At 28.2% G+C, this 14,815-nt stretch overlaps 1 protein-coding gene across 2 annotated transcripts in view; it reads left to right on the top strand.

Annotated features, from left to right (window-relative positions):
• The window catches only part of LOC111679551 (proton-coupled amino acid transporter-like protein pathetic), a 32,822-nt gene extending 19,137 nt beyond the window's left edge, over positions 1–13,685 (top strand). The window contains exons 3-11 of one of the 2 annotated variants that reach the window (XM_046951965.1): positions 4,071–4,353; positions 4,478–4,551; positions 8,798–8,890; positions 8,962–9,112; positions 11,855–12,061; positions 12,142–12,593; positions 12,656–12,799; positions 13,317–13,428; positions 13,512–13,685. In XM_046951965.1, coding sequence (XP_046807921.1) covers positions 4,339–4,353; positions 4,478–4,551; positions 8,798–8,890; positions 8,962–9,112; positions 11,855–12,061; positions 12,142–12,593; positions 12,656–12,799; positions 13,317–13,428; positions 13,512–13,673 — 1,410 coding nt within the window. In that variant the 5' untranslated portion in view covers positions 4,071–4,338 and the 3' untranslated portion in view covers positions 13,674–13,685. Of the gene's footprint in view, positions 1–4,070; positions 4,354–4,477; positions 4,552–8,361; positions 8,509–8,797; positions 8,891–8,961; positions 9,113–11,854; positions 12,062–12,141; positions 12,594–12,655; positions 12,800–13,316; positions 13,429–13,511 lie in introns of those variants that run through there. The other variant, XM_046951966.1, reaches the window with a different exon arrangement.
• Positions 13,686–14,815: the final 1,130 nt, after the last annotated feature.

Genomic DNA, 14,815 nt, shown 5'->3' with positions numbered 1-14,815 from the left:
CTTCTTCTTAGTAATGCAGTCAGTTCGTAATAGTCATTGACAAGTATGTTGTAAGTTTTATGTTTTTGCTGGGTAATTTTGCTAGTTTTAAATTCAAAGAAAATTTGGTTAAGTATTTGAATACCAAGTATTTGAATACCAAAAATTTTTGTGTATTTAATTGAAAGCATGCCAAAGTTTTCTCTCTCTCTCCTAATGTATTTCGTTAGTAACACTCGTTTTTTCAATTCTTTTTTTATAAAACAAATTTCAAACACATTTTTCGAAAAATTTAACATGAAATATTTTTGGACTTTGTTTATTTTTAGTTTTTTTTCGTAATTTGTAATATTATTTGTTGCTATGTTTTCAATTAATTTAAATAGTTTGTTGTATCGTTTGTTAATTATAATGTTTTATTGACGAAAAATTTATTAAGATTTTTCAAACTTCCTCCAAACGTCAAAATCAATTTCAACATAAATTGTCTCGATATTTAATTAAATATTATTTCATGTTTGTCGTTCAACTTTGTGGAGACTTTTATTTGAAGTCTCTGGTCGAAAAGTTTATTGATTTAATTAAGTCAAACAGTTGAATGTTTGAGAGTTTGTTAAATATTTGGACATGAAATTTTTGAGCCTATTAATAACAAAAAAAAAACAGCAAAACCTTGTAAAAATAAATTTCTTAAATTGAAATCAAATGTTAGTCGTTAAATTGACAAAAATATATATTAAAGAGTTCTTGCTTAAGATCTGTTAGTATCAGATTTTTAAAATTCTTATCTCTATTTTACTTATGATCACAAACAGATATCTCAATAAAAGTGGAAAATCACCTAGACTTTCCGTTCTTGTTATCACAGTTGGCATTTTCCATAAATTATATATAACTTTCGATTTGTTTTTGAATAAGGCCGATTTGTTTATGAACAAATGTTCAACTACCTATCAAAGATCTTTACAGATCTTCCGTAGTGATCCGGAATTATATAAAAACCGCTTAGAGGTATCCAACAAGTCTTATCGATTACTTTTAAATATTAAATTCATCTCTTAGCTATCTGAGATTAAATTCTTATAATATGTAGTCTTCCTTTTAATGCTCTCAGTGTCTTGTAAATGATCTTCTTCTATTCATCCTATTGGCTCTGGCCTGGACTCAGACTTACATTGACAGGATTATACAAAAGCTGCTTAGTCTTTCCAATATTTCATGTTCAAAATACAAAGGCCAATAATTTTTTAACTCATAAACCAAAGTATACTTTTCTAAAGGATTAAAACTAAATCTGATCAGGTTTTCGAGATGTCTTAAGACTTAAATTTTAAATCATTTAAAAGCCTTCCTATTGCCTTTGCTATATCTTATTCCTTCTTTGAGATGTCTAAATATAAAGTTATAAATCTAATTCAAATTTTATCTGAAAAGTCGGGGCCACAGAATTAAAGCTCTGGCATCGAGTCAAAACTCTTATTCTGGTAAAAAGTAGCAAATCAATTGAACATTACATCGGATTTAACTTCATGATTTATGAAAACATCCTGCTACTGTCTACCCAAACGAAATGATTATCTTATACAGTCTGCTTTAACCGATCTTCACTGTAGTTTACTTTTTAGTTTCTCTATTTGTATCTATTTAAAGTATAGTGAAATCAATGTATAGTCTTTCACATTTAATTATAGATTTATACAAAAAAAATTGTTATATGCTTTTATTTTTTGAAAAAGTTCAATGGCCTTAAATTAATTTTTTTTTTACAAAATCGCAAGAAATATAATTTAAAAAAAAGTGGCAAACAAATTTATTGTTTATATCCGAATTAAAACAAGTAGCACTTTTTCATTTACATAAGTGTGCTTATTGAATAAAAATGCAATAAAACAAATTATTAAAAAATCTTTTTAATAACAATTACATGTTGTGTTGACATTAACCCGTAGAACTGTTTGTTTACATTTTTCGAAATAACAGACATCAGTTACACGTGCTTTTTTATATTCTTTGTAAAAATGCAGAGAATTTTTATAATTTATGGAAAATTTTTAAAAAAAAGTTTATAATTTAATTGTTTAAAAAATTCTTTAGAGAACAACCACAACATGAACTTAAATTGAAAAGTAATTGTTTATTACTTATACAGTAACATTTTAAGTCGTTATTTTAACACAGTGATGGTAATTGGTGCAATAACTTATTACATTCGCCTACAAGTAGGTTGTTATGTAAGTAGTTACTACGATCGCCATTAGTCTACTGCAACTACTATTAGTTTTTGACCAAAAACGTATTACTTTTTCGTCAAAATTTTTCAAATTTGTTAAAAAGTAAGTACTTACTTATATAGTTATTGGTAAGTCATTACTAAACTATTTTTAAGTGAGGCGATGTGTAGTAGTCATTGAAAAGTAAGTTCTTAGGAAAATATAAGTCATAACCATTCCACTAAAAACATAACAATGACTTGTACTTACTCAATAACCTCCTTTTCAAAGAGGTTATTGTAGCTGTAATTATAGTAATGAATTACAACTATTATGTTATGTATTTTCTTACTATTTAATTATTTTCTACTTGAAGGCGTTTTTAGTAATTACTTAGATAACTCCTTATTTGTAAGCTTGCGTGGTAAGTTAACATAAAACAAGTAAGAGTTCTGTATTCGGCTGTGCCCTTCACCATGTCGTGTTAAAAAAAACAGTCAGTTCACTTTCTTCGGACTCAACATGCCTAAATTCATGTTTCTATATTCAATATTATAGAAAATTCAAAAGAGTACCTTTTGAAAAACGAAAAAGTACCCAAAAGATCCCTTTTATGGGTTCTCACCAAATTCAGACTCTACATACCCAATTTCATATTTCTAGGTAGAATATTGTAGAAAATTCCAAAAAGGTACTTTTAAAAAACAAAAAAGTTTACTTTCTCCAGTTCTCACCAAATTCAAAAAGTACCTTTTACAGAACGAAAAAGTACCAAACAATACCCATTGATTTGTTCTCGTCTAATCCGGGATCTACATACTTAACTTCATATTTCTGGGTTCATTATTATAGAAAATTCAAAAAGTACCTTTTACAGAACGGAAAAGTACCAAACAATCCCCATTGATTTGTTCTCGTCTAATCCGGGAAAGGTACCAAAAAAATCCCTTTTATGGCTTCTAACTTAAGCCAGGCTACACATACATAATTTCATGTTTCAGTTTTTGATGAAATTTCCAGAGGTTATCTCATATTTTTGCTCATATCACCGGTATTTATGGACCGATTTAAAAGCATGTCTAACAGAATTATTGGAGATTCGGATCTCGCCGATATCTGCGGGCCTCTAAAAACTGATTTTAACAAACACACAGACGGACAGACAGATAAACAGACGGACGGACAGATAGACGGACATAGCTTAATCAACTCCGGTACCTATAAGGATCCAGAATATATATACTTTATGAGGTCTATAACGAAATGACAAACTTATATATACCCTTCTCACGAAGGTGAAGGGTATAATTAAAGTCTAATAAAGATAGATTTAGGATCCAAGTTAATATTACAACGTGTAACAAACGATGTATTATACAAATAGTGTCTATAACGCGATCGGACTTTAAAATTTTATTTAAGGAAATATTTTTAAAATACGCAATAGTTGTATAGTAATTTATAATAATATTTCAGATTCCTCATTCTTAATTAAATAACAAACATTGCAAATTTGTTAATAAACTAGACATTGAACATTATTTAGAAAAACAAATAAACAAACAAATAGAATAACATTGCAATTACAGCTGATAACAAAACAAACAAAAACAAAAAACACAATCACCATGATTTTGCAATAATCAAAAACAGTGACTACTGTGTCATTAGACAAAATTTACTAATATAAAATTGAATTGTTTTTAATCAATTAATTGCAAAATCGAAACACGGACTAATTAAAAAAGTATACAACAAAAAAGTATGTTTTTTTACATTTTTCATTCTAATTATAAACCATATGAATCAATCAATTGTTCATTAATACTTGAAAAAAAAAAAATAATTAAACCTTTACTCTCTCTCTCTTTCTCTTTGCAGTTTGGCCGTTCTACATTATTTTCCGCCTTCTAATACTGACAAAAAAGGAAGCAGAATTTTTATAAAATTAAATTGCAATTAAGAAAAGTAAAAGGGATCTTTGTTTAAATATTCTACATATAAATAAAACGTCACATCAGAATTATTGTAACCAAAGCTGCAAGCATTTATTGAATTTTACAACCAACCCAACGGTTTCTCCATATACTTCTATTATTTATTAATAAATAAATAAATTACAAAAACAAATATTTAAATATAAATCAACATGGTGAATATATCGGTAAGTGCTGAAAATTTCTTTTGTGCATTTCTTAACAATTGCTACTAATTGTACAGCATTTTAATTTTATTTAAATTTTTATAATTTCTTCAATAACAAATTGTGTTTGATTTGATTTAAGCAGGATAGCGGCGGCAAACATGCCCCTCAAGAAATGGAACAATTTATACCCGGCGACGGTTTAAGCGGTAATACAAAGTAAGTGTTTTCTTTTTAATTTCTTTTCAGTTTTTATATATTAAAGTTAATTAATTGTTCAAAGTTTTTGTATTGAAGCGGAAATATTTTATTAGATGTTACTTATTAAATTATTTAATTGTCGTTAGATGTACTGAGAAAAAGCACAGCAATAAAAGTGAGCGTGACAAGATAGACAGAAAGATAGATGGTTCAAATTCCAAGATTTTTAAATAAAATTGAACAATAAGTGCAGTTTTACAATTCGAGTTCAATTGAGAATTTGTAGTGATGGAATTGAAAGATATATTTAGTGATAATTTTGATTTAATGAAATAGTGTCTTCCAGTGGAGATAGATAGATAGATAGATAGATAGATAGATAGATAGATAGATAGATAGATAGATAGATAGATAGATAGATAGATAGATAGATAGATAGATAGATAGATAGATAGATAGATAGATAGATAGATAGATAGATAGATAGATAGATAGATAGATAGATAGATAATTTAATTTATTGGTGCGTATAGTAATTGTTTGCCAGGGTGGACAGACGAACATGACTTAAACGATTCATAAAGTGCTTTGATCGTTATGTTAGCACTTACGCATACCCTCCCCACTTATTCAACTGAACTTTTCGGTGCAGTTTAGTGAAAATACGAACATGTGTACACACATATATTGCAAAATAAATATAAGATTTAAATTAAAAAAGTCATCGTTATTCAAATGTAAACATAAATTTTTATGTAAACAAATACGTGCACAAGCATTAAGCAAATAAAAACGAAATAAAATAAAAAATTTTCTAAAAATATCAAAACTATGAATAAATTCTGACTCAAGAGAACTATGTACATATGTATGTATATACATAACTATTTGCACACACTTTCATACTTATCTAAGTACAAAAATAATTATGAGGTTTCGTGTTTTATTTCTTTTTTTATAATTTTTTAATTAGTGGTCAAATGTTAATAATTTGATAACATGTTATATTTTTCATACTTATTGCTATTATTGGCGTTATTTTCTCTATTCACTTAATAAACTTTTTTCAGTAATTTAATATTTATTTAAAATATTGATTTTAAACAAACAATCAGAAATATTTCGTTTGATATTATTTATTACGTACTTGTTATTTGCTATTATTAATGGAAAATTAATAAGTAATTAGACAATCCTTTAAAATTTAACCAATATTTTAAATCTTGTTTGTGAATTTCATTTCGTTAATGAAATATTTGACGCAACAAGTGAGCTCAGGGGAGAGAGATTAAAATATAATAATAATATAGCAGATTAAAAAGAAAAAATCAATTACAAGTGTCATTTAATGATAATAATGAAAAATAAGTTTTTTTTTATTATTATTTTTAAGGAAGAATTCTATTTGTTTACAAAGTTCAAAGTTTCTATTTGTTTTTATGTGTGCAAACTTTTCAATGTCATAAGTAGGGTCTGGGATTTGTCCATGACAACAGTGATGAATGAAGAGCAAATCAGTTTGAAATAAGGTTTTCGATGAAATAATTGATAGACTATTTCAAAGTCCTATAATATTAGAGAATTGATTGATTTTCAAAATATTAAACTAGAGAACTGCCAAGTGAGGGAATGACGAAATTAAATGGTTATCTTTAGAAATGGTTATAGACTAAAAGTGTTGGCGAGTTTAAATATTCTATTAACACACCCATGTGCTCGAGTAGTAGATTTCATGTACAGAAGCCGAACATCTGCCAAACGTCCTATTTCACTGTGGTACTTTTTTACCATAGAGTGTGCTAGAAACGACTCACTATGCCTTTCGAAGAAAATCCAAGTGGCAATTTTTGTACATGATTCCGCCGATACTTGAGCTATCTTATCTCTGACCATTGATGTCCCATATCTTCCGAAATGGATAAACATTACTTCTGTTTACAGTCGCATCGCATTGTCTCTCTTGATTTGGCAACAGTACAAAGAGACGTAATCGGTAGACCGAAATGTGAATCCATGAGATATGAGACTTGTTACCGCAGTTAACCCTAACAAATCCTATCTATTGAGATTAAGAGACGCAAATGGCGATGGATTGAACACACTCTAAGAAAGCAGACTAATGACATCACCAAAAAACAAATTGACGCCGAAGTAAATCATAGTGACAAAAGTTAGGGAGAAGTGAAGGCGTTGCCACAAAATAGAGCCATGTTCAAAAATGTCGTTGAGGCTCTATGATCCTTGTAAAACGACGGAAACTAATTTACTTATGTATTTATACCCTGACAAGAAAGTGAAATTTAATGGTATAACTAGTACACTTCTCATTTAGCACTATAGGGTGGATGAGGTCCACATAATCTTACATTATTTACTTATCATATATATGTCTGTACATTTCCAACGATGAGCCACAAGCCACTTCTCTAATAACCACCTCTTTATCTACCATACATTAGTCCTTTAACCAAAATTCTCTTCCGCTAGAATTCATCCTGAAGGGGCTTTTTCAATAACCGTGACAAGACATAGTCCGAAACATACAATACTCTACACCAAGTGCTCTGGTTCTGCCCCAAGTGAAATCATTCCACATTTGACACACCCGAAAGATTTAACATACAAATGGTAGCTTTTTTGCCCCGCATTCCAATCACACCAAAAAAGGGGAAGATCATAAGGGTAACATGCCCTGGGGTGGGACAGATTTCGAAAGAAATGTGATAGATTTCAAAATTTTATAAAACTGAGATGTCCTTCTCTATTCGCGCTCCATGATGGTGCCATGTGTTCGAAATTTATAACATAAACTACAAATTTATAACCTTTACTTAAAATTTATAACAATTATTCCAAATTTATAACAGAAACTCAACAACTAAACATTTTATTTTCCCGTTTTTCTTTGCGAAGGCCAAAATTCATATAATTTTATAAAAAATTCCACTGATAAATTTTTGTAAAATCCAAAATCAATCATGTGACACACGTTTTCTAATTTTACAAATCAAAAAAACGCTTAATTAACTTTAATAAAAAATCCACTCAAAATTCTATTTTTGTGTAAATATTTATTTGATTGAATTAATAAATTTACAACGCCACTGTAGCAAATTAAATTGAACAGCCTAAAAGTATGCTTTACCTAAAAAAAAGAAATTCTACACACTAACACTCAGGCAAAAGAAAAAAAAAACGCGATAGTTACTAAAATGGTCATAATAACATAAAAATGATTCCACTAAAACAAATGAAAAACGATCGCTGACCAGAAAGTTGCAAACATGATAAGATGATGCAATAGAAATGGTCAAGCCAGTCAGTCGTCCAATAATTCACACAAACCGATTAAATGTAACGTAAAATAACGTAAAAAAGAAAATGTCTGAAGCGGCAAATGTTTTTCATTTGAGCTGATTTAGCAGAAATACTTCTCCTATTTAGAAGTTGATTGTACGTTATAAAATGTTGTCGTTGTTTCGTTATGCTGTTGTTGTAAATTTGAGTAGAAAATATCACCGATATTTAGATATTCACACTTCATGTTGTGTACATTTGAGTAGAGTATTTGGTGGGACAAATTGTGGCTGCCTTTTCTGTTTTGTTGGGGCAAATTGAAGCGACAGAATAAAACTGTTAATGTTGCAAAAATAAACAATAAACAATTAATGTTGATTAGTACTTTATGTGTGCTGTGACTACTACATATTGTTGTTGTTATATTTGTTGGTAGTTATTGCTGTCTGTTGGTGCTTTTAATGGAAAAAAGAATTTCACTGTAAAACTAAACTTTTTGGAGAATAAAGACTTCAAGCTTTGCTGTAAACGATCATAAAAACAGTTGTCTTTTAAATTGCCTACAAAACGGTCGCACATTTCCAATTGGAGCTGGAATAACAGTAAAAACAATCAAATTGTTATTGAAAAGAAAAATTTTAAAATGAGTGAACCTTTAAGTGAACCATTGGAATTAAGGCAGGTTTTTATGTTTTCGCAAAAGGATCTGATTCAGTGAAACATAGAGAAACTGTTAATAATACAGGAAACAAATTTGATTAATATATTTTATAATGTTTAGTTGCTTTTTCACAATTTAAATAATTTTGAATTTTACAAGAATTAGTAAATGTTGAAAATTTGAAACAAATTTTATTAAAAAAAAAAAAATAATAATAAACATTTAAGAAAAACTTTTGTAATTTTTATTAATTCACAATTTAAAATAATTTAAATAACATTTTCCTTTGTTTTATTTTTATTTTAGATACAAAATTCAACCTCGCAAAGATGCCGAACATGCTTTAACTCAATCCGATTTTGATCCTTTTTTGGCCCGTCAAAATGAGCATCCCACTACGTAAGTTTTTTTGTAATGTTATTTCCAAAATTGTCAATTAATTTATTATTATATTTTTTCGTTTATTTTAGAGATAATGAAACCTTAACACATTTGCTAAAAGCCTCTCTTGGAACTGGTATTCTTTCCATGCCCATTGCTTTTATGTACTCCGGTATTATAATGGGTATTTTTGCTACAATTGCTACCGCTATCGTCTGTACACACTGCAGTTATGTATTGGTAAATAGGAACATTTATTATACATCATCATGGACATTTTACGATATTTCATCATCCGATCTTTTGCATTTTTATAAAAATGTTTCCCTCTTTTTTACCAAATTCACTCCTTAGTAGAACATTTCTATCCCTTAAAAGACCTCAATATTAATATGAACTTCAGGCAGATTTTTGACAGAGGGTATTTTATGAAAACTTGAGCCAATTGTGGATCATGTTTTAAAGCTTAAGTGCAGAATTTGTAATAAAAAATTATTTTTATTTTTAAACGATTTATGAACAATAGAGAGATTTTCCGGGTGTCAAATAAGGTCCGATTTTGATCCTGTTCAATATCAAACAAACTATCTATAAGTGGAGAACATTTATGAAGATTTTATATCTATCACTCCTCTCGTTTAAACCCTATGGTGTTTTCAACAAACAATCTGAGAAACATGACAAGATCACCTTAAAATCTAATAAGGACCTAGATCATAATTTTATTGTGAGTCTACGACCAATATTTGATATAACGTTATCTTTTAAATGCTGGATATAAAACGTTTTCAATACATTTCATAATTTATAAAAAAATGATAAAAATTTTTAATAACTTTTTTGTAAAGTACAGTTTTTAAATTTTCCATAAGTGCGTGTTTTTTTATAAATTACTACTTAAAAGCTCGTTTTTAGTTGCTTGTTTATTGGTGACATATTCTAAAAAAAAACGTGCGCATTCTTTTCTTCACATTCGACCTTAAGTTACACAATTAAACACATTTTGGCGATCTTTAAAAATTTTCAATTAAAACAATTAATACCGCAGACTGGCGCTTTAAACATAATAACAAAAATACTTAATATATTAAAAGAAAACCGTTATTAAATTAAAAAAAAAAATATGTTGACATTGCGTGTGATATTTTAAGAATACCTTGAAACATATTTTAAAATTTGACTAGTAAGGGCGGGTTTTTCTAATAAAGATAATCTATATTCTTTACGTTTAAACTTAGTTTAATCTATGTTTTGTGTTTTTCAGCAATCAATAGTGATAATACTTAGGGCGAGTTTTTCTGATAAAGAAAAGCTTTATTCTTTGGTTAAACCTGGTTTTATATATGTTTCGTGTTTTTCAGTTATCAGTAAATTTTCTTATTATCTTAGTTTAACTGAGTGTTATTGGCCAATTAAACTTAAGTTATAAGTGAGAAAACACAATCAACAAAAACAATAAAACAATGATTTCGGAAGAACAAAAACTTAATATTTGAAGTAAATTTCAATTTTCTGATTTGTTTCATTTTATTTATTATTGTTTTAAATGTTTATTTAACATTTTTTCCAAAATTTTCCATTTTATAAAAATATTGTTTGCAAAAAACAGCTGTTCATTGTTTATGTTTTTTGAGTGAAAAGTTGGCAATACTAACAAAGTTAACTTAGCTTAAATCTAAAACTGAAAAACACAATCATCGGTTAAAGCCCGCCTAAATATGTTCCGAGTTCAATATAACAGCAAGTAAAGCTTAGTTTAACTGAGGAGTAAGAAACCCGCCTTTAAATGTTTATTTAAAAAATTTTTTTTTATAAAAGTAATATTTGCAAAAAACAGCTGTTAACTGTTTATGTTCTTGATCTTAAATCCATAACTGAAAAACACATTCATTGGTTAAAATCTGCCTAAACTTGTTCCATGTTTAATATAACAGCAAGATAAGACTAGTTTAACTGAGTAGTCAGAAATCCGACCTAAGATACTGATACTAATCACTAGATCACCTGTACTACATCGATAACTTAATGAAACCTTTACTAAATGTTTAACCAAAACCTGTTAACTTTAACCAAAAATTTTTAAAAATTTTCCAAAAGTTTTTAAAAATTTTCCAAAAATTTTTCATAGTTGGAAATCTTTGGAGATGTTCTTTCATTCCGGGAAATAAAACAGTGTGTTTTTAATGTGGTCTAGTACAGTTTACAAATCCAATTAAGTAGATAATTTATAAAATGTTTAATATACATGGAAAATCAGGATAATGCCCGAAAAAAGGACTGTTTCCTAGTAAGGTCTTGGCACTGAGACAGTTACCTGAAAGTTGACTGGCGATATATGAATGTAGATATTATCTGCTTGGTTTTCACCGATCTGATTGCAATACCTAGAACTTTAGGGTACTGGTCTCTTGCATTGAGGTCGCTGGAAATGGCTTCATAACTTGTAAATAATACATCCAAAACTACTTCTGGTTTCTTTTTACGGAGAACTTGAAGACTGTAGTACATGTCAGTTTGGTCTCCTGGACCGTGTCGATCACAACGCAGCAGGCAAATCACTGTAGTTACTTGTCAGTTTTGTTTCCTGTAGTCAAAGTCAAAGGATATCACTTCAGGTCTCTGTTATTCAACTATATAAGAAAAAAAAGCAAAATTTTACAATTTGTTACAAACCCAGCTGCTCTAATTTGAAGATCGCAGGACCCGTCCCAGTTTGAAACCTTAATTCGAAAATACTTTCTTCCTCTCCTTTCTATTAATGATTTGTTATCCTTTTTATATTTAGTAGTCATACTTAGACCTTCATCTTGTTGGCGATTGAAATAAATATAAAAAATATCAATAAATTAATAATTAATTATGTATGTATGAAGTCAAATTACATATATATTTAAATAACTATCATACATTTTTTATTAATATGTATTTACATATTAACATAATATTATGATAATAATTAAATAATTTTCTTTACACTTACAGGTGAAATGTGGTCATAAATTGTATTACAAAACCAGACGTACAAAAATGAGTTTTGCTGAAATTGCTGAAGTTGCATTTGAAAATGGTCCCAAATGGTGTCGCGGTTTTGCACCCATTGCAAAATTCTCCATATTATTTGGTCTGTTCCTCACATATTTCGGTACTTGTTCCGTATACACTGTTATTGTAGCAAAGAATTTCGAACAGGTATGTAGTGTACTGACTCAGCCAATTATAAATAAACAATTTAATTAACATTAAATTTCCCTCGATTTATTATCGTTTAGGTTATGGAACATTGGTTAGGCTATGAAGTCTCGTTGCGTTTACTCATTTCCTGTTTGCTCATTCCTCTTATCCTATTGTCATGGATTCCCAATTTGAAATATCTTGCCCCCGTTTCCATGATTGCCAATGTTTTCATGGGCTTAGGTTTGGGCATTACTTTCTATTATTTGGTTATGGATTTACCCTCGATTGAGACTAGAGATTATATACATGTTTCAACACTGCCAGCCTTCTTCTCCATTACCATTTTTGCCATGGAAGCTATTGGTGTTGTGATGCCATTGGAGAATAACATGGAAAATCCACGTCACTTTTTGGGCATTTGTGGTGTATTGTCGCAGGGTATGTCTGGCGTTACATTGATCTATATGTTTTTGGGTTTCTTGGGCTATTTGCGTTATGGTAATTCTACAGAAGAAAGTATAACCTTAAATTTGCCCGTCGATGAATGGTAAGTGTGAAATATTTCTATTGATTGACTTTGTATTAATTTTATGTTTTTTTTGTTTATAGGCCTGCCCAAGCTGTTAAAGTGTTGATCGCTTTAGCTGTTTTCTGTACTTTTGGTCTTCAATTCTATGTTTGTTTGGAAATCGTTTGGGATTCCATTAAAGAGAAATGTACAAAACGTCCTACTTTTGTTAACTATGTTTTAAGGTGAGTGTTTGTTTTTTGAGATAAATTTAAGCGTTATTTCGTCAGGGTTTCGGAATCCATTATGTTTGACTTATTGCATCAGTCCCTCTGAAACTTATAGAAGACAAGTTATTTAAGATGTAGGAACCAGTTATAATTTTAGGGAGTAAGGTGTGCAGTCATAAAGATAAAGGTGTCCTCGTGAATGAATTTGTTCCGATTTTTTATAGATAGGAGGGGCGATAGATGGATAGATAGATAGATAGATAGATAGATAGATAGATAGATAGATAGATAGATAGATAGATAGATAGATAGATAGATAGATAGATAGATAGATAGATAGATAGATAGATAGATAGATAGATAGATAGATAGATAGATAGATAGATAGATAGATAGATAGATAGAACGAACATGAGATTCTAAAGAACATATTGAAAATATACATTTCAGCCAATAAAACTGATAAATTCCCATACGTTTTAATAACTATTGTTATACAAACTTTTCTAATATTTCCGTTTCATTTTTTCAGAACTGTTTTGGTTACCGCCGCTGTCGTTTTAGCCGTTTCAGTGCCTACAATAGCACCATTTATGGGTCTTATTGGTGCCTTCTGCTTTTCCATTCTCGGCTTGATATTCCCCGTAAGTAACAACATCTTTTCACTCATTTTTTTATAGCAAACCAAATTTGTACTTACTTTTTGTTTTCTATCTTTTCTTAACAGGTCTTCATTGAATTGGTTACCCATTGGGATACCGGTTTTGGTGCCTACAACTGGATTGTATGGAAAAATATTCTCATAACTATATGCGGTGTAACCGCTTTAGTATTTGGTTCGATGAGCGCCATACAGGATATCGTTGGTTTATACACCACAAAAACATAAGAAATCTAAAAATGAATACAAAACAAAAATAATTTAAGAAAATTATTATTTTAGTTTTTAAGTTCAATAGAAAAAAAATAGCAAAGAAGAAGAACTTGTAGTATTTTTGTGCAAATTCAAAACAAATTAATTGAACTTTATCAATAAGAAAATTTTAATAACATTTCGTTTTGTATATTAATAACATAAACGAAAGTATTAAATTCTAACTTTTGTTAGAAATCTATAGAAAACAAAATTTGAAACAATTTACAACTTTTCAATGTGCATGCAAAAAAAAAAACAAAAACTTTAATTAAAAAAATTACTAAAATTTGCACGCTTTATATATTTAAATTAAAGAAAAAACAAACTTAAACTTTAAAAAAATAGTTAAAAAATTATTAAATATGAAACAGTGCCTTTATTTTTAATATAAAAATCTGTTTCTCTAGAACTGTTTAATAGAAAAACATATACATAAATCGTATGAAACATATACATTTATTGTAAAAAAAATAAGATTTCCAAAATATATTTTTTATATAAATTTTGTGAAATTGAACAAGATTTTTTTTGCCCAAAAGACAGTTTTAAAAAAAATATTAAATACATAGTGTAGTTTAAAGAAATATATAAAAATTCATAAAATTTAATAAATTGCATGAGTTATACGAAACAACAAAAATAACAATAACAAGAATATCATGCATTTAGTAAGATTTTTTTTAAAAATATAAAATAAATTGTTATACACAGCTCCGATCAGGTTTATTATATTTATAATTCATAACTAAATAATTAATTAATTCATTAATAATAAAGCAAGATTTGTTTATAATTTTAATATATTTTGTTTTTTTTCAAAACTTTTAATTATTTTATATTTTATACATAACATGTATTTAATTATTTCTTTATTTATAAACATTTATGCTTTTTTAAGTTAAAAAAAAATCTTATTGTGATTTTTTTTAAATCTTGCTTTGTTTATAATAATCTTAAAATAAAAAAACACAATTTCCTTTTTAAATGTAATTATTAGTATAAAATTATTTAGTTTTTTCTAAATTTTAAACATTTTCTAAAATATGCAATATATATTTTCCTTTAGCTAATAACTTTGTATTTTACATTTATTAGGGAAAATTGTGTTTTTAAGT

This window comes from Lucilia cuprina, chromosome 5, assembly GCF_022045245.1.
Source record: "Lucilia cuprina isolate Lc7/37 chromosome 5, ASM2204524v1, whole genome shotgun sequence".
Lineage (NCBI taxonomy): Eukaryota > Metazoa > Arthropoda > Insecta > Diptera > Calliphoridae > Lucilia > Lucilia cuprina.
The sequence above is the reverse complement of the archived record's forward strand: the minus strand, read 5'-3'. Positions and strand labels throughout refer to the sequence as shown.